The 25,061-nt window shown below is 38.7% G+C and overlaps 2 protein-coding genes across 23 annotated transcripts in view; one reads left to right on the plus strand and one right to left on the minus strand.

The window, feature by feature from the left end:
• Window positions 1-25,061, plus strand: part of CB1H4orf47 (chromosome B1 C4orf47 homolog) — a 533,217-nt gene that overhangs the window by 231,888 nt on the left and 276,268 nt on the right. The window lies entirely within an intron of this gene.
• The window catches only part of SORBS2 (sorbin and SH3 domain containing 2), a 221,302-nt gene that overhangs the window by 73,675 nt on the left and 122,566 nt on the right, over window positions 1-25,061 (minus strand). For 7 of the 21 annotated variants that reach the window (XM_015080392.3, XM_053216292.1, XM_053216296.1 and 4 more), the window contains exons 4-6: window positions 22,859-22,951; window positions 16,640-16,666; window positions 16,269-16,393 (exon numbers count right to left, since the gene is read on the minus strand). In XM_015080392.3, the coding sequence (XP_014935878.2) occupies window positions 16,269-16,393; window positions 16,640-16,666; window positions 22,859-22,951 (245 nt within the window). Of the gene's footprint in view, window positions 1-3,521; window positions 3,558-14,803; window positions 15,446-16,268; window positions 16,394-16,639; window positions 16,667-22,858; window positions 22,952-25,061 lie in introns of all 21 variants that reach the window. The other 14 variants (XM_053216288.1, XM_053216299.1, XM_053216298.1 and 11 more) reach the window with 6 other exon arrangements.

Consider the following 25,061-nt stretch of genomic DNA (forward strand, 5'->3'; position numbering starts at 1 on the left):
CAGCGAGATCTCAAGATACTTCTTGGAGATAGTCATATATGTGCTGCTTTTATGTTTTTTTATAATGTTCGACCTGTGCTAATAACATAGTAGATATTCAATGGACACGTATTCTAATTGAATTGGATCAACTTAGTTCACAGAGGCTGAGCTCACCACTATTAAGGATGCCTCTCTATCCGCAACACAGCGCCGAGCATGGGCACAGGGGGAGATTACATAATGCATGCAAATGAGACGAAACATTAGTAAGAGCATTTGGTTAAAATACTTTACAGCTGAATACACACAAACACAGATAAAGAACCATCATTTGCAAACCTTTTCTACTTTTCTACTGATCCTAAAACAAATTAAACTTCTACAATACAGGCCTGAAATGTAGGTAGTCAATTACTTACATATTTCCTTGATTTGTCATTTTAAAGCTCATGTTTTGAAAATGGCCAAGAGTTAATTTAATTTCATATTTTTATAGCCATACCACATCTGCCCTGGGGTCAATAAATATTCCATCACAGTGATTGTGCTTACTGATTAAGTGCTTCTCTGAGCTATTACAGAAACCACTCTCCTGTCACAAGCCACCATATCTTATAGGTCTTATACCTGAACAGCACTGGACATTCAAATGATCCGAGGCACTGGCCCACCCAAATGCCTCAGAGCCTGTCTACAAGTTTGATAAATTACCTGAGAATATTTTTGCCACCTTGCCCAAATTGGTTTGGTTGTTCTTTGTAAATATAATTATGGTACTATTGCTATAATGTGTTACAATGAGTGTTAAAAGCAGAATTCTTATGAAAAACCATCATGTTACTGTGTTACCAAACTTAGGAAAGTTGGCTTGAGTCGTACTTTGATAGTTTCAATAATATTGATTATGGGTTAAGAAAGTAAATATTGCAGATAGACTTCATCTTTCATCATGTTAAACGGACCAGGATTTTACTAATGAAATAATACCATTAGAATTTTAGAAAATGCTTTATTGTTATAGTGTAATACTTATTAGGAAAATCATCTCATGGACGACCTATGTGCAATTTGAACCGCAACTTGAAACTAAGTTCAGTTCCAGTTAGCTCTGATTGTGCCTGTAAGACTATATGTATGTAGGCCTTTCAGGCTCCTAAGGAGTCTTAAGTATAGCAAATTGAATTGGTTAGTACATAATTTTATATGCTATTACTGTTCTGTGTTTTTGGTTAAAGGCCCTACTATTCCTTGAAGTTTTAAAATGGAGAACTATTGAAAACATAGTAGAACATGGAGAATCCCAGGACCACTGAGCTTCTGGCTGTACTGACAGGTAGCCCTGCAAAGTGAGGGGCTTTTGTTTTGTTTTGTTTTGTTTTTTCTGTAGCCAGTCACTAATGGGAACATTTCATGGCAAAGTTTTATACCCAACCATTGAATGAATACTAAACCCCATTTAAAGTATTGTTAAGTATTTAAGAAAGATACTAAAAAGTATTTTGTCTTCTATAATTGCGATGTCTTGAAAAGCATGTGACTTATACTATTTCTCCATGCATGAAATTTTCAGGTTTATGACATTGACATGACATAAAAATTATGTAGCACAACTAAAATTTTGTTTACAGTGGTGCTTATTTCAAACTTCATCACAAAATCGATTTTAGAAAAAAATTCTCCACTTTTTTTGTTTGCCTAAAGTTAGATACCTTTCAAACTGAAGCCATTGTCTATACATTATATATGATGGCAAATGTGTGCGTTAGGAGCGCCTGGGTGGCTCAGTCCGTTAAGTGTCTGACTCTTGGTTTCAGCTCAGGTCGTGATCTCACAGTTCGTGGGTTTGAGCCCCATGTCGGGTTGTATGCTGCCAGTGCAGAGCCTGCTTGTGATTCTCTCTCTCTCTCCCTCTCTCTCTGCCCCACCCCTGCTTGTACCCTCATGCTCTCTCTCTCTCAAAATAAATCAACTTAAAAAAAAAAAAAAAGAAAATCTGTGCCTTAAAATCTGAAAGCATTTAGTTATTCATAAATCATTTGCTAGGGACTCTTGTCATATAGACATATTTAAATGATATCATTTGTATGGGGAGTATTTATATATTGCTCTAAATGAAAGATGAATTATTGGTATATAAAACAATAAATGAATTCATAAATGTCTAACCCAGAATGGCTCAGGAAAAACAATTCCAAAAGCTCAGAGGGCTAAATTTCTGCAGTGTAGACTAGGAGTAGTTACATCATTCGCCCCTATAAGACAGATAGGTTCAAAAGATGTAGCGGTTAGTGAAAGAGAAGGGAGAATTAGCATCATGCGGTCAGCAATTATGTATGCGAGAAACAAGGGTGTGTGAACTAGTCACACAGGACAAATTCATATGAATCTCAGAGGTAAACTGTTATCTACCAGGATTTAAGACTGGGTTACAATTGTGGAAAAATGTGAAGACTTTTGCTATAACTTGATCATCATAATATATGTAGACTTATCTAAATTTCTGAGATAATTTATTCTTTTTTTGAGATAACTGCTTATCAAAGCAAATCACTGTACAACTCATTAGCTAGAGCAACACAGTGTAAATATAAATGACTCTGAAATGAATCAGAATGGGGCGCCCGGGTGGCTCAGTGGGTTAAGCGTCTGACTTTGGCTCGGGTCATGATCTCTCTGTTTTTGAGTTTGAGCCCCGCGTCGGGCTCTGTGCTGACAGCTCGGAGCCTGGAGCCTGCTTCGGATTCTGCGTCTCCCTGTCTGCCTCCCCACCTTACACTCCCCCACGCCCCGCTCCACTCATGCTCTGTCTCTCTCAAAAATAAACATTAAATTTTTTTTTTTAATGAATCAGAAGACAGTTGACTTTTTCAGCTGAAAGTAGGCTTATGAGGATGACTATAAAGGATTTTCTGGACAGACTGTGCGGAATCGGTTTAGGTATAATTTACACCTACGTGAATAAAAACGCTTGGCAACAAAGTGAGATGCCAGACGAGAAATCAATCAGTCCTTGTGTCTGGCCCATGGGATCTGTTTAAAAAGTGGTGGAGGCAAAGGAAGGAAGAATAAGGTCCCGCATGGCCGCCTGGTGCTGCAATCTGTCACAGATGACCTCTGACCCACGGTCGGGAAGGTGTTTCAGAATGGTCAGGGACGTCGGGGGCACCTGGGTGGCTCAGTCAGTTAAGCAGAACGGTCAGGGATGTCAGAGTCAGCTTCCTGAGCGCATGTGGGATGGTTGGGGAGAACTCACCAGAGGAGCAGGACAAGTCTGTAAGTGAGAGAGTCTGCGGTGTGGCTGTGGGCAGGGAGGACAGGAGCGAGGGGAAGGGGTTTGCAAAAAGCAGTGTGAAAGGCTGGGGGGGGGGGGGTGGTCTATGCAGGTGTGAAGGCCCCAGATCAGCAGGTGGTGACAGAGTCAGTGAGGCTGGGCTGGGGTCGCCGTCAGGTAAGAAGTGGTTCAGTTCAAAAGCACCACGGAAGGAAAAGCGTGAGGAGGCTTCTGGTGTGCTTTGCCTGTGAGCCTGTGAAGCATTTACCTCTGGCACATGGGCAGCTAAGTTCTGGTTTCCAGGCTGAGTATGAGGGAAACATAATAAGAGATATAAATTATTCAGTTGATAAGAACATCTCTTTTTGCAATGTGGCAGAGAAGGCTTTATTCAGCTTAATCATCAGCTGTATTTGCAAGCCCTTTTAAGAAATATATTCAAACGATTAGTTACCGGCATTCAGTACAGAGCAAGCATGAAAAAGTGAGGAAAATAAATCCAGTAAGTGTTTTTGGAAATAAGACCAATTTTCACGTAGCACTGCATTGTAATTTTGGGTGGGGGCTTGAGAGGCTTGGCATCATGGAATTTTTCCCTCAGAAGTTTTGTATTGTGTCCCTGTGACAGCAAAATAATATCAGGTCGTCTATTGGCCAGCAGAATTCCTTTCGCTTCAATAGAAAAATCTTATAGCAGATTTCCCCCGACTGCCTCCCCCCTGGAAATAATCCCCCCCAAAAAAACAGGTTACCCCATTTTTTTTCTGACTTACAGATCTAAAGAACGATGGAACTAAAAACAATTAATTGGAAAGGATATTTTGATTTCACTATAAAACACTAAAAGAATTGAACTTTAAAATACCCTAACTGTGCAAATGGAGACACCGGTTTGTGAAAATGAAGTGAAGACAAAAACCAGCCCCTGATGATGGTTAGAAGGTACCTTAGTTGGTTAGAGCCACTGTTGGTTTTAGGTCTTAGGTAAAGGAGAAAGAAACTGGAGAAAAATAAGTTTTAATGCCTCCAAGGCTATATAACCCAAGAGGCTAAAAACCATGGTGGAGGGGCTGTCTGTCAAAGGAAGAGAGCGGATGGCCCATTACAGGCTTTCTAGCTATCTCTTCTGACCATTGTCATGTCTACCCACACATGTCAACTGTGATGATAAACATCAGCCTCATCATGAGTAAATGAAACTTTGAAGCAAAAAAGAATTTTTTTTTTTCTTAATTCTTCCTTTCCCCCTTCAGAATAGAGGTTTTTTTGTTTTGTTTTTGTTTTTGTTTTTGAGTGTTTGGTGTGGTGCCAGTTGTAAGACAGATAGCCAGAAGTATCGCAGGACATTAAAACCAGGGTGAGGAATGAATTAAAGAAAACTGTATAAACTTAGAAATCTTGCCTAGGAAAAGTTTAGGTGGTACTATTTGGTGTTCTTGGCCTGCCAGCATTTTCCTAACAGTTGGTGCCATACAACTGTTCCTCTCATAAAAAGTCATAATTAATTTTTTTCTTCAGCCTTTTAAACAAATACTTCTAAAACAAATATGTAAAAAGGTTTCTCTTAGTCACAGCTTAAAAAATGTGATGAAGACTATTGAGTCTTCTCTTAAGAAAAGGGTACAAATTCATGCCTACATAAAATTCCACATAAACTTTGGGGATTGTGGATACCATAATCTAACAATCTAATTTCTTAACTTGTTCGATTAATCTAACAAGTTAAGAAATTCCAACCCTGGATAAAAAGACAGGTTTCCTTATCCTATTTTTATTTAATATGATTGCTGTTGTTGTTGTTTAGACACACTTGTTTTGAAAGTGATACTTTTTTACTGTCTCTACGGTTTTTTTTTAAATGTTTTATTTATTTTTGAGGGAGCGCAAGTCAGGGAGGGGCAGAGAGAGGGGACAGAGGATCTGAAGCGGGCTCTGTGCCGGCAACAGAGAGCCTGATGTGGGGCTTGAACTTACGAACTACAAGATCATGACCTGAGCCGAAGTTGGACGCTCAACCAACTGAGCCACCCAGATGCCCCCTTTACTGTATACAGTTTTAAAATCTCTAGAATTAACTGACAGAAATCTCCAAGTTACCCAGAATTTAAAATATTCTCGTAGTAATGTATGCATGTTATTATTACATTTTTATAATAAAGTAAAATTACACTATTATGAAGTAAAACTATAATATTATGAAACTACAATAATTACAATTTAAAATGTAAGGATTTTGCTAGAATTCTGAATGCAATTCAATACAAAGCTATCTTGGGTGAGTACGGTGTCCATGGAATTTCTCATAATAATGTAATTCCACTGAAGAGCTTTCCATGTAACATGGGTCTCTTTAGTTTTACTTACGCTCAGTGAAAATTCCGTTAAATAATATAAATCATGCCAAAGGATTTGAGTTATCTGCTCAAAGGAGTTCTTTCCCCTTCAAAATTAAGAGGAAAAGCTAATGACTGTATCTCTCCCTGGATTGGCTTACCGTATGTATCCTTTTGGACTTGAAACATGTCAAATGCTAAAGCAGATTGTCTCTAAAACCACGGTTGTCATGGGTAATATGATCAGTTTGTTTGTGTGGCATGGTGTCTAGGAATGGTCTCTATCCATTCATTTGTTCTTTCAAGAGCTTGTCTGCAGAACTCTTTCACTTTGCGAATTTCTCTCCCTATCTCCTGATATGCTCACAATTTTGAGTCCTAATGCGCGTGTGTGTAACAGATGGAATGCATCTTGGTGAGTCATACCACATTTAAATTGCTATAGATGAAACTTAAAAAAAAAATCAAGTCTATAGGTTACTCACACAAAAGCTTTGAAATAGCTTGCCATAAAGATGTAAATTACATCTTAGACTAGTTTTTTGCGTGACCCTGGTCTCCTCGTTGATGAGATGCCCTCTTAGACACAGCAGGAGAGAAAACCACATGCTACATGTTTCCCTGAGGAAAATGTGATAAGAGTGGGGGGCAAGAGCCTGAAAAGGGAAGAGGATTGAAAAGTCAATCCAGACTACTTGGAGTAGGAAACATTAACGTAAAAAACAAGAGAATTTGTTTTCCTGCTGAATTTCGTGGCAGACAGACAGATGACTGCAGAAAATCATCATAGTTGTTTTGTGTCTCCATCTTCCAAGACATGTAAGGTTAAGGTGCTTGGCTGTAGGCCCACAGTCCCCAACTTTTGTGGGTATAAGTTCCTTTCCACTTTCTCCAACTGTTGAGCTGGGAGGGAGAGAGGAGCTAGAGACACCAGTTTGCTGCTGCCTGGTTTCTACAAAGGAAAGGGACAGCGTTTAAACCCCAAGGTACTCAATATTCCAAGAGAGAGCAGCATTGAGCCTCTGGGTCCGCATGAATTCAACCCAGAATGCTAAGGTGAAGTTGTGGATGAAAGAGATCACTAACTCGAGGCTGGACTCCTTGAGGAACTAAGGAATGAGGCGGCTCAGGAAGGATGAGTTTCAGCAGCGGAAAAGGTGTATTGGTCGTGTGTAGGCCTTGCCAACTCAAGTGCCTACCCAGGGCCAGGAATGTACCCAGAATGGGTAGATCAGGTCAGGCGTTAGATAAGAGGGAATAGTGAGAACCACAGTAGGATGGAGAAGGCATGTTCCCCCTAAAGGCGGCCAAATTAGAAATAAAATAAACCCCATGGCAGGCCAGCCAAACGTATCTATAGTTACAAGACCGTGGGCTGTCAGTTTGCTGACTCTGTAGATCCAGAAGCTGGAGGTGAGAAAAGGGTCGTCGGCTGTGGGCTTGGTATAAAGCTGGGGCACAGGGAAAGGAAGCATAGTCTGGCAACTCCAGGCCTCAGGGGACATGAGGAGACCCTTATCTTGGGTGCAAAATTGAAAGGAGTGACAAAAATTCAGTACCTGGGGGGGAACCTGGGTGGCTCAGTCAGTTCAGTGTCTGGCTCTTGATTTCAACTCAGGTCATGATTTCACAAACTGTGAGATCGAGCCCTGCGTCAGTCTCCACACTGAGCATGGAGCCTGCTTGGGATTCTGTCTTTCTCTCTCTCTCTTTCTGCCCCTCCCCTGCGCATGCACTCTCTCTCTCTCAAAATTAAAAAAAAAATGCAGTAATTGAGACAAACATTATTTGCATGCAATCTTAGAAAAAAAAATCAAAATCAATGTCCCCCCCAGAATCCATACAGAACCAAATGCCAAAAATTTAAATAACATGACAAGTCACACTGAAGACCAAGGAAAAAGGAAAAAATTGTATCCTGGATTTTTTAATGAAAGCAAACCCATCAGTAAAATTTCCCAAATCTTCTTTTTCCTGAACTCATTTTCAGTGGAGAGAATAGCTGTGTTAGACAATTTCCCCTTGACTAACAATGATCACAAAGAAGACAATTTTCAATTAAGAGGAAGTAAGATTATAATAAATTCTGTTTGTGTAAATAAAATATTGAAACGTAATGTTGGTTTTAATGCACCTACTTTTTAAACTTTCCAATATTTTAAAAATGACTTCAATGTTCTAGAAAAAATTAACAATACATAACAACATATATATACGGGCACGTATTTTTATTTCTGTCTTGGGCTCCAGTTGGCTTGACATGCTACTGTGGTCTGGCACCTTAATCTTGTAGGTCTCCTTTCCCGAGGAGCATACAGAATACTTGAGAAATATCAAGCAAGGGATTTGACTGGTTTTATTCTCTATTTTTCCATAGAGTAGACAGTAATTTACTTGAATAAAAAAGTCTAGGAGGGAATTATGTAAGAATCAATCCCCTTATATTGAGAAATCATTTATATTTTGTTGGGTGTCATAATGGTTCTTTCATTATTTTTTTTCTCTTCACTCGTTGGATGAAGGTACTAAAATTTCTACTAACTTAAGGGAATGGTGTCTTATGTTGATTTTAAAACACTACCAGGATAACTGGAGTTGACCGTTGAAAATGGATGACCAAATAATGGAAATTGCTGATGGGTACTTATAACGGAGTTTTATAATATAATTATCCATCTCATTGTTAAGACTTTGAATTTCCATAATTTTTAAATAAACAATTTAATAATTTTTAGGAAAAATAAAAGTCAATCTTTACCTCCCCCCCACCCCCCTTCCTGCTTCTGTAATAATCAACCTCCTCTCTCTGCCCCTCCTGAGGATGCTGGGGAGGAAGTACCTGGCAGCCATGTTTGTATTAGGCGATTCCATTTCTCTGGCCACAGCTGATTGTTCAGGAGAATAACTGAACTGAGCTAGGCCAGTTAGGTACTTCCTCCTGCTGGGGAATTTGAATTATATGACACTGAATGTCCCAGTCAGGCAGTAGTGTTCCCCACAACCCCAGACACAAGTTCATGCATAACTGGCACCAGACAATGTCATAGGAATCCACAGACAACTTGAAGCAATGAGAGGATAGAAGCTAAGAGAGAACGAGGCTGACTCACAGAGGACAGAAGGAACTAGGTAGCATCTCAGATGGGGAAAGAATAGCTAACTGGTCATTCCCCTGTTCCCCGAAGGCCTGACTGTACCACTGGCATTTCAGTGATACAAGATTGCCCTATAGTCTCATAAGGAGGACCCTTTTACCAGAGATCTTAACAGCATTATAGTCCCTACCTGTGGGTGCAAGTTATCCAAAATTGTCACCCAGATTCGGACACACAGTGTGGTATCTGACCAGGGGAGTGAATATTTCCACTGTCCTCTGTGGTACTCTGATAGAGAATATGATTTTGAATCTAGGAAGGTGTCATATATATTTTTTTTTTTAATTAAAAAAATTTTTTTTCAACGTTTATTTATTTTTGGGACAGAGAGAGACAGACCATGAACGGGGGAGGGGCAGAGAGAGAGGGAGACACAGAATCGGAAACAGGCTCCAGGCTCCGAGCCATCAGCCCAGAGCCCGACGCGGGGCTCGAACTCACGGACCGCGAGATCGTGACCTGGCTGAAGTCGGACGCTTAACTGACTGCGCCACCCAGGCGCCCCGAAGGTGTCATATTTTAAGAATGTTGCCAGAAGATGGGGTTCAGGAGTCAGGTTATCTCAGAAAATAGAGGCAGTGGAAGCTACTGCTAGAGCTGTGGATCTGGAGTCAGACAGACTTGGGCAGGTCATTTAGTCTCCCTTGGCCTCTGTTTCCTCATGTGTAAAATGTGGACATTAGTAAAACCCATCTCCTAAAGCTGGTGAAAATTAAGTGTGGAAATGTACGTAAAGTACTTAGTATAGTACCAAAAAAAGCATTTAGTACAAAAAAAAAATGAAATGCCTGGAAAGCACAGGCATGCTTTGCACAAAGCAAAGAGCAGGGTAAGGAGAACATTAATATGAAAACTGCCATCAGCTGATAGCATAACAGAGTCACAAAGAAGAATATGGGATGTTGGTTGGCCATCCTAATGGAACACATGAGCGATCGGTGCGGTATTGATGGGATTGGTCCAGAAAGCATACTTTGTATTCTAAACCTTTCTTACCATTCTGCACTGCTGACATTTATTCATTATTCTGCCTTCCTTAACTTAGACATCTTGATTGCATGGAGCAACAGAGATGACTTTGCTCCTTCCTCTGCATGACAGCGAGATAAATTCTCCTCTGCGTCTCTAACATATGTGCAGCCACAGCTGTGAAAGTAGGCTCTGACAAATGATTGATTAGGTTATTTCATAATAGAAGGGTCGAGATTATCCTCCTGAAGCAATGGGAACAGCATTCACAAATGCCAGGGAAAATATTTAGGGCGTCGCTTTTGCTGTCTTTTCAAAGCTTCTGGCTTAGATCTCCGCTTATCTGACACTGAAGAACAATGTGACTTTTTTAGCAACAGGGTATCTGTTCCCACAGTGATAGTCGGGTAACACACCTCATTTTGGTTCTATTTATAAATTAGTAAGAAAATCAAACAATATGTTCAATTATCAAATATGGAGAGAATAGAAATTCCTAAAAGTAGGTTGCTGTTTTCTTCTTAAACCAACGGACAGACTTTAACGAAAACAGCAAAAAAAAAAAAAAAAAAAAAAAAAAAAAAGTAAACGGAACTCGTAGAACACTGAAGTTTCCTTTTCACTTCTCAGTGTAGCGAATTTTTGTTTCTTGGGTCTGGTAATTTCTTGGGAGGCTAATTCTTTATAATGGAGCCTATATTGGGCTGATTCATAGAGTGTAGCCTACAGCTCTCAGTATTTGATGAGACTTCTCACCAGAACGTGGGGTGTAAGTATTTAAAATGCAAAGGTCACCATTGTGAGAGGCCATTATGTGGAAAATGAGACTTAACAATGCCCATTTTTCACAATAGGCAAGATGGGGAAACAGCCTAAATATGGATCAGTGGAAGAATGGAGTAAAGAAAGTGTGATATGTACATACAACGGAATGCTATTCAGTCTTAGAAAGAAATCCTGTCCCGTGAGACACGGATGAACCTTGAGGACATTATGCTGGGTGAAATAAGCCAGTCACAGAAAGACAAATCTTGCACGATCCCGCTTACAGGAGATATTTAAGACAAACTCAGAGAAGCAGAGAACAGGAAATCGGTTGCCAGGGGCAGGGGCGGGGGGGGGGGGGGGGGGGCGGGGGTTGGGAGGGACATGGGTTGCTGTTCAACAGGTATAATGTTTCAGTTATGCCACATGAATACGTTCTGAAGATCTGCCCTGCAACATTGTGGCTATAGTTAACGATACGCTTTAAAATCTGTTACAAGGGTAGATCTCATGTTAAATATTCTTACTACAATCAATCAATCAATCAATAAAAGCAAGCCCAAAGTGCAATAATGTCATGCCACCTTTTGACAAAATGCTATAAAGGGCAACACACTCTCATCATGGAACACACTGCAGGTCAGATGAAATAAGCTTTAATCCACTCCTAAAAAAATGTGTTGTGGAAAACAACAGATTTCCTTTTCCCCATCAGAAGTAGAGTTGGAAAAAGGATACTATTTTAAAATAACAACGTCTACATATCGAGGGGTTACTATGTAGCAGGCCCTACACCAGACTCCTTGTATACAGTATCTTATTCAAACTTCACAGGGGATGAATGCCGTTATTATCCCCATTTTACAGATGAAAGACTGAGGCTCAGAGAGGGAGAATCATTGGATGAAAGGGCTTACAATAATAAGGTCTTGAAAGGAAAAGCAATTTCCAATTGCTCTTCTAGTCTCTCTTAAGCCCACTCCAAGAAAGTCTCCGTACCCACAACTAATTCCAGGATGACTTAGCAGAACTCATCGTACACTTGCCCTGTCAGCAGTATTTGTGCAGTTAACCATCTCTTCCCTCTCCGTATACTTTCCTTGCTGGGCTTTTAGGATACCACATGTTCCTGGATTTCCTCCTCCTTTAGCGGATGCTTCTTTCAGTCTCCTCTGCTGGGTCCTTCTTTTACTATTGGGATGCTCTTGGGCTCAGTCCTCGGGCCTCTTGTTTTCTCAGTACTCATGCCCTGGTGATCTCATTCAGTCTCTTGCCTACGAGAACCATCTGTAGGCTGGAATCTCCAACCTGGACCCTTTACCTGAATGCCAGGCTCCTACATTGGACCGCTTACTCCACCCCTGCATGTGGATATCTCATAGACACCTCAAACTTACTATGTCCCAGTGGAACCTCTGATTTTCCCCCAGACCTGCTCTACCCAAAGTTATCCAGTCTGTGTGGGCAAAGGCTGGCCAATTCCATCCTCCTCAGGTGCAAAGATTCAAGACCTTGGAGTCAGCGTTCACTCTTCTCTCTCCCTCACGTCCCCCAGGCAGTCTGGCAGGCAGTCCTGTTTTCTCTATTTTCACAATAAATCCAGAATCTGATTTCTCCTCACCTCTGCTGCTTCTACCCTGCCTTGAGCACCATCATCTCTCACGTAAATGGTTGCAAAAGCCACCTAACTGGCTGCCTGGTCTCCTTTCGCCCTAGCATAGTTTGTTCTCCCCCGAGCTGCCAGAATGATTCAGTTAGACCGCGAGTTAAATGACAGTTGCGGTAGCCTTGAAATTTCCCAATGGCTCCCATTTTTATTGAGAGTAAAAGTTGAAATCCTTGCGGTGTTTGCAGGGACTGCTGTCATCTGGCCACTGTCACCTCTGACGTCCCCTCTGCCTCCTCTGTGCCTGCCTTTCTCCCTCTCCTTTCCACTGGCTTCCCTGCTGGTCCTCGAGCAGCCCCAGCATGCTTCAGTTTTAAAGCCTTTACACGATGCTCTCTCTGACAGGAATAGTCTTCCCCCTTCAAAGCTGTTCGGTCTTCTCAATGAGGATCCTTTGACTATCCCAAATAACGTGGACTCTGCTCCCCGGATCCCTGCTTAGTATTGCTTCGTTATTCACAGAATCTCCTTCTGATGTATATAATCTAAGTTTTTTTTTTTTTTTTTTTTTTATTAAGTTTTGCCTCTCTCTGGCAAGATTTTAATTCTCAATAGTTTCAAATACAGCTCTGTGACTAGAACAGACTTGACACATAGTAGATACCCAATAAATAATTGTTCAATGAATAACAGTGACAGGTTCTCAACAGCTTAATTTGTGTTTCATGCTGATTCTCTGGGGATTATGTAACGAAACCAACTATCTCTGGTCGGCATGGATAGTGGCAAAACCGTGGAAAAAGAAGGTGATCGAACTTCAGTTTCCCTGCATATAATAAACTCCGAGTATTTTTAGTTGCTATTATAATTATTGTTATCATATTTCATAGGGGCTTTCAAAAGATATTACCTTAATTCAAAGAAATTTCGTTAATGAATTAATTTTGCATATCACAATCAGCTGATGAAGGAGATCTTTTTAGCAGAGGTATGAAAATACCCGTTTGTCTTTCTTTTTTTTTTTCAATATTTATTTTTGAGACAGAGAGAGACAGAGCATGAACGGGGGAGGGTCAGAGAGACAGAGGGAGACACGGAATCTGAAACAGGCTCCAGGCTCTGAGCGGTCAGCACAGAGCCCGACGCAGGGCTCGAACTCACAGACCGCGAGATCGTGACCTGAGCCGAAGTCAGATGCCTAACCGACTGAGCCACCCAGGTGCCCCCCGCCCTGTTTGTCTTTTTAATCATCTAAGCTTAAGGTTTCTGCTGTACAGGTGGGAAAAGGGATATGGTGTCAATCGGATGTCTGATTTTCTACAAAGTTTAAAAATATATCTCTTCAAGGATATGTTTTGGATGATCTTTAATAGTGCAGCTACAGGAAATCGTATTATAGAGATTATTTACTTGGCTATAAATGTTTCCAGTACTCCCACTACTGCTGTAGCTGTATTTTATCTTTATTAATGGCTACCTCGTATGTAGTGCTTGCTCTGTGCTGAGTAGTTTTCTTCCACTCTCTCCCTAGTCCTACCATAACCTAGGAATTAAGGATTAATTACTATTCTCATTTCTTTGCTCAGACCGACAGAGAAGTTAAGAAGGTTGCCTCATCACATAGCCAGTGATGGAGTTGAACTAACACCTGCTGTTTATCCTTACAGCTTATGCTCCTAACACTATATCGTGTTGCAGAAACCAAGAAGAGGAACATTTATCTTCTAAATGATTAATAAATGCCAGTAGAATGACACTATGAGAGCATTTTACATATAGGGAAGTAAGGGTTTACTTCCTAACAGTCTGGATATTAAAGACTGACGACTCTATGTCCTGAAATAAATTTTAAGAGGTAGAAATGGATCAAGTTTCAGTGAAAATGAATATTGAGGTACAAAGGAGTAAATGCTGGATGAATTAAAATACATGTTCCCTGCCAAAGTGAATTGTAATTGCTAATTATGTTGTATAGGTCAATGAGGTAAATCAAGGCACTCAAAGGCCTGACATAAAAAATATTTCTGTGAAACTTAAAAATACTTTGAGCACTGGGGTGGTTTGCAGAGTATTCAGTGGTAACCAATTCATCAATACTTAGAGGGAAGAAATGTTAGCACATGATTTCTGGATTAAAAATCTGTGTATATTATGTATATAATTATATTATATATATTATATTAATATTATATATAATATATTATTATATAATATATAATATATTATATATAATATATATTATAATTATATATTAATTATATATTAATATATATAATTATATATAAAATTATATACATTATATTATATATTATAATTATATATTAATTATATATTAATATATATATAGTTATATATAAAATTATATATATAATATATATGCATATTATATATGCACATATATATTGGTTGGTTGTATATATATATATACAACAATATATATATACAATATATATATGTATATTGTATATATACATATGTGTACATATACACAATATATATATATTGCTTGATATACATTGGTTGATATGTATTTTTTTAATTAAAAGATACCTAGAAATCTCTTGATGAACTTAGTAGGGTTTGAAATAAGAAGATGGTTTCTTTCTCCTTTCCCTTCCTGCTCGGAAACTAACAAAGCATTTGGTTATATAAGAAGCCCAAATCAGAGGCGTTAGGGTCTCTACTGAGCACCTGTAAGAAGAGATTGGAAAGTGTAATGTACCACCCGGCAGTCTGAGGACTGGGAGGCCGCAGCAACTGCAGATTTTTGTCTCTCTTGCTGAAGAGGTATCTTTGTGGTCTCTGGAGAAAGCTCAGGTAGCTGTTTGTGGCTTTCAGGATCGTGTCCTGAAACGGGAGTTATCTGAATGGAAAGAGATGCTGTGTATATCCCAGGCACTGGGTTAGGGGGTGGTGAGCAAGGCCTTTTGAGCCACGATGGTACCTCAACAGGTTGGGACAACCGTGGAGTATTAAAGTGGACGCTACTTCCTAGATCCTGGTTATGGATTAGTTTCAGTGTAGAAATTCGTCGAGTTTGAGAGTCCTGCGTGTAATCCTCTTGTAGAAATGGGGTGCTGGTGTCAGCATTTGATGGGGGGCCAGTGCTGGCAGCTGCTGGTAGTGGGTTAGTGATTTTTTGGGTATATGACACAGTTGTGTTAGATTCTTCCGAATACACAATTGTCTGGTTTGAGTCATCATTGGAATACATAGTTCCTTCAAGAGGTTTTCTGCTAGTAAAGTACTTCGTACAGGACGGAGTTTGTGTGTTAGTTACTAGTTGATCTAAAATGTCACCCTGTGTGTGGCTGGTTATCAAGGAACTACAAAAGCTCTCTTCTCTGGGCGGTGGAAAGGGTGCCTGGATTGCCAAAAGCATCCGGAGAGAGAAATAGTGTTGAAGGAAAAACAGAGAGAAAGTCAAAGTTAGTCATTAAAGAAACCAGCGTCAACCTTACCCTTAAAGAAAGTAAAACAATGTCATCTCTCCTTATTATTCTACACATTTTGTTGGCTAGATTAAACGATCATTTTTGTTCCATTTAGAGTGCCTTGTAATTTATTATCGATAGTTGCCCTCTGGGAGAAAACGGTTTTTATGGAGAATACATTATGAAGTTTGACTCCATCTATATTTTTGAAAATTATGTTAAAAATGAACATGTGTTCTCTTGGCAAATTTTTTAGACCTTGGGATATATGCATAATTTTAGACTTTGAGGTATAGGTACCCTATATTTATTCACACTGTTTCGGTAACACTTTTAAGATTTGGGGCACAATTTTACTAAGATCTCCAACACAAGGTTCTTTCAGTTAATGTAATGAACAGTTGCATAACTCCTATTTATTGAATAAACGTATGGCCGACCACATAACTTCGAAATCAAAACATCGGCTGACAGCTTTTTATGAATTTAAGGAAATATCATAAACATTATGTAGAAAGTGATCGTACTTTTATGAACTGAATCAGAAAAAAGCCCCACAAAGCCCGTTTTGAGCTTAAAACTTGTCTTCTATGTTGTGAATTCAAGTTTGGCAAGGAATACAGATCCAAAAGCAAAAACACATTAAAGATAAAAGATGCATCTAAATATGCACATGTTGTTGGAGAAGAGACTGTAAAGCATATTTTTAACCATGTTTAAAATAACACAGTAAACAAGGCCGTGCAAGATTACCTGAGTTGGTGACTTTTTTTCTTGTAAGTTTGGTCGAACGCTTCTAAAACCTTTTGCTGCAAGAGAGGAATATGTAGCATCGCCGTTCAGTGTCTCTTGATTTCGATCATTGTAAGAGCTCCAAGCTTTTATTAAGGGAAGACAAATTGGATACAAAAATATCTACATTCACTTTTAACATTTTTTTTGGTAAAATTTATTTTTATTTCCAAAATAGAATTTAATTTCTTTTTAGAAATTAAATTCAGTTTCATAGACATAAGTGTATATGCAATTGAAGTTTACTGTGAGGTCAACAATGTGACTACAAATATGTTAACAAAAAAAACTCACAACAAATGTAATGGTCATTCAGAATAGCTTTTCTGTACCTGAGTCTGGTGACTGAGAATCACGTCCTAAAAGAAAAAGAAATGCTGAAATTAATACCAGGGTAAAAGAAATGAACAGTCTAGTAAAGATCACTTGGGAAAGAACCACAACCACATTCTTTTTTTTTTTTTTGCAAACATGATCTCATTTCTAAAACTCGAAGTAAGTCCAATCTACTAAATGAGAGGTTTGTGCATTTATGTTTATTTCAATTAAAATATCATTCATTAAACATAATATGTAATTAACACATATAACAAACACTGATTTTTTCCCCTCAATAATGTTGCAACCATGTAATTTTATCTTACTATTGCCCAAGCTGGATATATGAATTTTTAAATACCAAATTAAAGGATCAAAAGGTATCTGGTTTGAAAACAATAACTGCTTCTCCAAGCATTAAATCAAGCCACGAGATACTTAGTTTTCACTGCCCTGGTGTTAGTAACCATACTCAAGTCCTATGTTAGATAGCAGTCAATTTTTTTGTAGCCTGCATTTCGTTTTTATATTTTAAGAAAGTGTAGGTGTTTCCACCATATTCTGCAATATTTTCAAATCGTTCTCTGGACTTTGAATTTTCTTCTTGTTGCCATTTTAAAAATCATTTTGTATTCAAATATGAAAGAGCTGTTACGGTATATTCCATTGTCTTGCAGAAAGCTATGGAAAACAAGTTCAGTATTAACATAGTTGGAAAATGGCTCAATGGCATATTTACTATGGGGTTTATTTGAATTATACATTCAAGAATACTCTGTAACCGAGGTACACTTGAGGTAATCAGTTTGTTCTTTTATACCACATGGCCAACTTCTCACAGAATCATGAAGCCTGAACTTTAGAAAGGACCTTAGGGGTCATCCAGCCTGATCTTCTGTCCAGTCCTGGACTCCTCCTCAAGGTTTCCCGAGACCATTATTAAATTGCTGTATTTCAATGCCTGATAGAACACGAATGTTACATGTGAAAAGGACTCTTCATTTTCTTTCTAACGCTTATGGGATACTTTGAAATCTAAACACATGAATTTGGAGTGATAAAAATGAGTTGAGAAATGAGAGTTTGATTTTTAGATAAAATATTTGGTATAGACTCTTTCCAAATCAAAGGAACAAACATGTGACATAGCACAGAGTACATTACCATGTCTCCAGCTCACGTGAGTTAGAGAAGACTGACAAATCTTCATCCTTTGTGATAGTTGCTAATTTAGTATGGAATTTATCTCCAATGAGTTCAAAATCATTTTGCCATAATAAAATGGCTACCGCAAAGAAAAGCAATAACTTTAAAGACTTACATGTGAAATGTTTACTACTAGATTCTGTTTCTAGGATTTAATGGAAGCAGAAGTGATTGAAATTCTCAATCACCTCATAAAGATGAGGACTTTATAAAGAAAACAAACATGGTGTAGCAACGAAGAGCAATCATTAGAAGTCTGCTCTGGGGCCCTCAGGGAGAGAGATGTAATAACCACCTGGGTGTCACATACTGTTTGTGGACAAGGAACAAGTTTTGGGACCTGGAATGGCAATGAAAAGGGAAGGAGCATTAATAATTATTATTTATATCATAATTATCTGTGTAAGCGTAGGGAGTTTATTTCACCTTAGTTTGATAAAACTGAGCTTATAATGAAGGGTGTGTGGGTATATGCCGGGGATGGAGGTGGAAGGAGTCAGATGCTTGGAAGTACAAGAGGTATAGACACAGTGAAGGGGAGGAAGGTATATTTAGAGCAGATTTGAAGGATGCTTGAAATACACTTTATCTAATTGGTCGTTTGTAGAGGGGCAATTCTGTTTCTTCTTACTGGTGACCATGCTGGAGATTATGGAATCTACGGGGGAATAAACATTAAGTGCAAGACTCACAAGATAGTCACTCTAGGTTCAACCAGAGGCTTCCCTCTTCGCCTGTATTGGGCCCAGGGACTTCCAAATGAAACTGTACATATGCTACAGGAAATATGAGATATTAATAATGGCGAGCTTTTCAAACTGTACTCAAATTGAGTTCTACTCAATTGAACTCAAATGAGTTCTACTGAATAGCCCTGCTTACCATGGTAGACACAAGTGTGTAGAATTATGAGCAAGGAGAAAGGAGAAAAATGGCCATGGATTAAAACTTCAGGATGAACCCATATGTTAATGAGTCTTATGTTAACGATTAAAGTCTACTCTTAAGTGGGTGGTCTCTTAAGGATATTCAAATGTACAACATTTGTTTCTTTAAAATAAATCCAGTTGTATAAAGCTAATACATCAAGTCCTGATTTGCTATTTTATTATACTTTTTCAGAGGCACTGAAAGATAAATACCATCCCACGTGAATACTGTTCACCATAGCCTTGCTTTTACTTAATTTCTGCCAAGAAAGCTTAGGAAAGGGAGGGCAAGTGTGATTTGGAGCAGGTAACAGAAAGCGTCTTGGAACCATGTCAAATAAAGAGAATATAGGGTTTTTTTTTTTTTTAAAGGTCTAGCATGTAAATGATTTGGCAGATTCGTGGGGGAAATGGTTTTTGCCCAGTATCTCGAGCGTGATTCATGATTGTTCATTTGTGAAAAAATAGAGCTTGAATTCCAGGGATCAGAAATTTTAGTTTCTAATGTTCTGTATAGTTGATGGTCATTGCTTCTCTGGAAATTAAAGAATGAGTAAATGGGACAGATTTATCATTCCCTGGCTCTTTTGCATGTGCATGTAAATAGGGTGTGTGAGAATTAAGAACTACAACGTCTCTTCTCTGGTACAACGAACACTCCCTGTGTCCAGGCAGAAGGTGGTGGACACCTGTCACAGAACTTGTTGAGGCATTCGTGGCTCAGTTCGGGGATTGGGCTGGATGCCCTCAAAGGTCCTTTCCAATTTGATGATTCCACCATTACAATGTTTATGTAGCTGTGTTTGTGGTACCTGTTATATCATAATCTCTCCCCTGAGGTTTTGTTTAAATTCCTTTCCACTGGTATGCTATATTAGACATTATAAACTATACTTTTGTGAAAATTATGATGATTTTAATTCTTATAGTTCCTTTCTTTAGAGGGTTCAAATGCTTTGCAAGAATTAATTAAACATATTAATTCAAGGCAACTAATTGAACGCCTACTGTGTCTCTAAGTGCTGTGATAAGCCTTTTTATTTATTTTCTTCATTTACTCTTATTTAGTTTTGACAAATCCTTGTGAGTTTGGGAAATGATTATGTTCTCAGAGAGGTAGGAAATGTCAAAAAATTCATTTTTTCTTGGTTTGTTTTTTGTTTTTTGGGTTTTTTTTTTTTTAAGAAAGGAAACTTGAAGTCCAAACAGATGGAATTTCCCAAGGGTGTATATATAATACACAGGTGGTGTTGGTAAGACCCAGTTTCTTACCACAGTGGTCCAGTCCCAAAGCATAACACCATACTGGTGTTAGACTGCCACGCATTTTGGTAAAATAAAATGTCCTTTGAGAGGCTTATGGTATCTCTATAGTCTATAGCCAACATACTTATTGTTGTGGCTCTAGCTTAGGTTGAAAATCTCTGTGTGCTATGAATTGCCCATTGGGACATTACTTCTCCTAAAAGATAAAGAGAAAGGCACCGATTTCAAGGACAAATAGTTGATCGCTAGCAGCTCATACTGACTCTGTGACTGAGCGGGGAGAGAGAGGAGCTTAGAATCTTTTGCAGAGGTAGTCTTTTACTTAAAGGTTGTTTTATTTTAATAATACCTAATGTAGTAAGTACTTACTAATCCTCTTTTGAATCACAAAAAAACACCATGTCGAATTAGTTCTTGTGAAGGCTACCATATCATGTAAGAGGCATAAAAAGAGGCTGATTTCTTTCTTCAAAGCGTAATTAAAAGTTCCTTGAGAAAGGAATCATGTCTTATGTGTCTAATAAATACAAAAGAGATCCAGTTTTAATGTAACAATGAAAAGCAAAGTTCAGGGGACTTCATTCTCTAGAAATCTTACTCCTACTGATACAAAATTTAATTTTTTTTTAATGTTCATTTATTTTTGAGGGAGAGAGAGAGAGAGACAGAGCACGAGTGGGGGCGGGGCAGAGACAGAGAGGGAGAGACAGAATCCAAAGTAGGCTCCAGGCCCCGAGCTGACAGCACAGAGCCCACCACGGGGCTTGAACCTGGAAATGGTGAGATCATGACCTGAGCCACGGTGGGAGGCTTAACCGACTGAGCCACCCAGGGGCCCCCTAATGAAAATTTTAAATGGTTGCGGCACCTGGGTGGCTCAGGTGGTTGAGCATGCAGATTTGGCTCAGGTCATGATCTCATGGCTCGTGAGTTCGAGCCCTGCATCAGGCTTGCTGCTGTCAGTGCATAGCCTGCTTCGGCTCCTCTGTCCCCCTCTCCCTCTCTCGCCTCCTCCCCCACTTGCACTCCCTCTCTCAAAAATGAATATTTTTTTTAAAAAGTTTAAATGGTCCAGAGCCATTGCATACTCTTATTACTGAAGATTACTTCATATTCCTAAAGTACTAAATCTTGTCCATTATTTGGATTCTGAAGCATTAAATATTTTCTCCTAAATTGAGTGTTATGAAATTGATGGTGTTCTAGTTTTGAGTCTCCAAAATGGCAATCTCTGTTTCAATATGCTACTATTCCGTTAGTAAACTTTTGTAAATCATAACAATCTGGCATTGTTAAAGTAGTGCCACATTCCCTAGATGGTACCCTCAGATGGTCCGCGTCTGAGCAGCTTGGGCCAGAATTTTACTTGGTTGAAATGCCGGTGGCATTTGTGGTTAGGCATTCCAATCACCTGCTGGCCCTGGAATTCTATTTATTTACTTATTTACTTAACCAATCAATCAATCAGTTTATTTATTTATTTTCCTATTGCCCTTTCTTCCCTTTTCTCTCGGGTATCCCACATAAACTACACTTGAGTTTTTCTAACATTTTTCCACGCTCATATACACAGGAATAAACATGTACAAATACATACACGAAGATCTCTCTTAACCAAAATGATGTCATACTACATACTTTGCAATGAGATTTGCGTTTAAAAAATGTAATATATTATGGAACCACCTGGACCGGTATTTAAACTTGTACATTGAAATACACTTGTGACCTGGAGGTGGTGGTGGCTAAGAGTGGGATTCTGCACATGAAAGCTTGTTTTTTCCCTCAACATAGCTGAGTACTTTAGGATCAAGTGGCTTTAACCAAGGACATTCTCACTATAATTAACCACTAAATGTATGTGTATTAAAGGCACTGATATGCAGAGTATGAATTAAAATTATCTAAACGCTCTCAATCTCTTTCCAACTTCTCCCGAACTTACAAATATTATAAATAAAAAACAAGGAACCCCCACCAACCAACCCACAATCAAGCCAACTAACCAACCAGCCAACCCACAAACCAGTCACAATAAGGTCTAGGCATATTTCAGGGCCTACAGACACTGGGGGTGCTGGGTTCACTTTCACCTTCCGCAGCAACAGCCCCTCTCAGGGCACGTTGTGCCCACAGGCTTAGGTAAGTCAGATAGACATTTGTCATCCAGAGACCCACCTCATTGGATGCTGACATATCACATTCTCAATGGCTTTCTGCAGATATTTATATCTGAGGGTACCAATTAATCTTATTCAGATCAAGACGTTTAAAATATATATTAGAAGGGTCTTTGGTGACTGGATTAAAGGACGTTTTAGGGTCTTTTTCAAAACTATTATTCTATCATATTGTTTGCAACTTTTGGTGAAGAAGTGAATTCATAATGATTCAGTTTCCTGAAAATCCCTCTTCCTGACCCCGTGTCCCCACCACCCGACAGTTTTCAGATAAAAAGAAAACAACTAAATCATGTGGAAGTTATCTTAACTGAATATTATATTGCTTTAGTTCACGTGGAAAAAAAAACTGAATTCGTTATTAACACTTGTAGCTGTTATGCAACACATTTTTGTCAGGTGACTGTTGTTTTTAATTAGATTTTTAACATGCTTTTTGCAAGAGATCAGTTTCGTTTGGCTTTTTATTTTTAGAATAAAAACAGTCATAAGGGATAGGAGCTATTCTTGAGACAAGAAAAATAAGAACTCGTAGGGCATTAGAAAGGTATTTACAGCCACTTTCATCATCCACACAGGATAATTCTGGAAGGAGAGAAAGGTCAGATAAAGCCAGTAGATTGTGACATTCTGTGAGTTAGTGATATTATACCTGCAGCCAATAGGTTTGGAGAACTTTGAACTCTCTTCACAGATGTTAATGTAACAGACATGGCAGCACGTTTGCGAGCACACCCACCGCTATCTGAAAGCAAAAAAATGATATAGCAGAGGCCACAGCAAAGGAGAAAGCACATGCACTATCATGCATTTTCAGGTGGAATGTGCCAGACATCCATGAGGAAGATGAACAGCCAGAATGAGTAACCATGGGATACATCTGAACATTTCACACCCACCCCAAACTAAGACAAAACAGAACCAAACAACCAGGAGTCTGTTTTAGCAATAGATGCCAATGCTTTAGTGAAAACACAGATTTTACACTTAGTATATTAATGGTTTTCTTTAATGAAAACACAAATAGGGAGCTCAACTTCGTTTGTACCATTTAAATTCAATTAATATTAAATTTATAAGCAGTGTGAGTAGCTTTTGGAGTTATGGGCAGCCTGTATTTCAGGACTGAGACGTATGATATAGTATGTTTTGTATCCATCATTTAGGTTTTACTGTATTTTAGCTATTTATGGTTCCTAAAAGTAGCTTGAATCACTTCTTGAAGTAAAAGTTATTAACTGATACAGGCATGGTCTATTTGATCTATAGGACTCATAAAGAAACATGTATCATTTTAGAAATTCTCTGTCTTCCTATTTGGAATCAAAGGCAATATTGATATATACAGGATTGAAATGACCAATGTTTATGAAATTAAATTGCTTTTATACCTTTGAACAATATATATGATGATCTATATACTTACACTGTATGGAAATCACAACATGAAATAAAACAAGTGAAAATGCATCAGCTATTTTAACATGCTATGAGAAGTTCAGAGTAGCAAGACTTCTAAAATCGGAAGGTTCATGTTCTAGTTAGGAACAGATTCCAATTTCATTCCCACATTCCTTTGTATATGGAATGTGCAATAAATAGTTTTGCTCCTTCTCCGGGAATGAAAACAACTGAAATTGAATTCTTTTTGGAGGTTATAACAAGAAAAACAAATGCTATAACCACCAATGTGATAACATCATCATTGTATATTGCCACAGGCTAATCTCCTTTTTTTTCCCTTTCCTTTATTTCTTAGAGAAAAGGATGCACTTTGTTTATGGGAAGTGAGAGAATTTAAGAGAGCTTGGAAGTGAAACTTGAATTAATTATTGGCAAAACCGCAAGGAGTAAGATCAGTAGAATTTACAAGTGGTGGAATGATTCTCATATCCAGCTAGAATTTCTTGAATATATGTTGAAAATCACGATTTCCTAATGCAGATAATAACTAGAGCAGAAAAATGAAGCAACAGAAGCGAAGTCAAATAAATCAAAGGCCAAACATAGAGGGACACAAATGGTAGAAACACACAGTACTAAAGATACCTTTAAGGGGGGCACCAAGAGGATTTTTGCAAATGGCAAAAATAAATAAATACATAAATACATAAAATCTATAAGAGAGGAGTGTTTTGGATTAAATGGAGGCAATGTCACTGAATGTGTGCTGTATAGCAGCTATGAGTGGTCTAAAAGGATCGTGTAGTCAAGCGTGTCGAAAGCGGACACTGACCTCCGGGAAGTTTTATCTTCTAGTTCTGTTAATTCTGAACATCTGAAAATTTCAAAATGAGGAGACTCAGGGTTACTCCTTCAGCCCATGGTTCCAAAACTGCGTGCTGAGGCGCCCCGGGCCCCATCAGGAGATTCACAAGGGCTTGGGAGGATATTTTGTGTTCTTGAGGAGAACACAGAGATCCCTATCAGACACTGCACGAAACTACTAGCCTGAGTGAGTCCCATTTTCAACGTAGTCAGTTGTGTGGTCTGCCTTTAGATGATATCACATCTTTGAAAAGCTGGGTTTTGGTGATCACTGCGGCAAAAAGGAAGGACCCTCTGAAAATGATTTGGGGCCAGGAAAAGAGAGTGGTGATGTACACTCTAATTCCATGGTCTGAGAAGTTTTGTGTGCGTCCAACAGGCACACACATCCCATTAATAAGTACATTAATGTGGTTATAAAGAATAAAAAAAATGATTATTTTTTTTAAGTTAAAGCACATTATTTTTTCAAATTGCTTCTCAGTTGGTAGAACATGGGTACTTATTAAGTTGTCTGCACCTACTGCTTAATAAATAGAACCGTGAAGTATTTCTTTTGGCTTGAGAGGATGGCTAAAAATTCCCAA

Source organism: Acinonyx jubatus, chromosome B1 (assembly GCF_027475565.1).
Source record: "Acinonyx jubatus isolate Ajub_Pintada_27869175 chromosome B1, VMU_Ajub_asm_v1.0, whole genome shotgun sequence".
Classification (NCBI taxonomy): Eukaryota; Metazoa; Chordata; class Mammalia; order Carnivora; family Felidae; genus Acinonyx; species Acinonyx jubatus.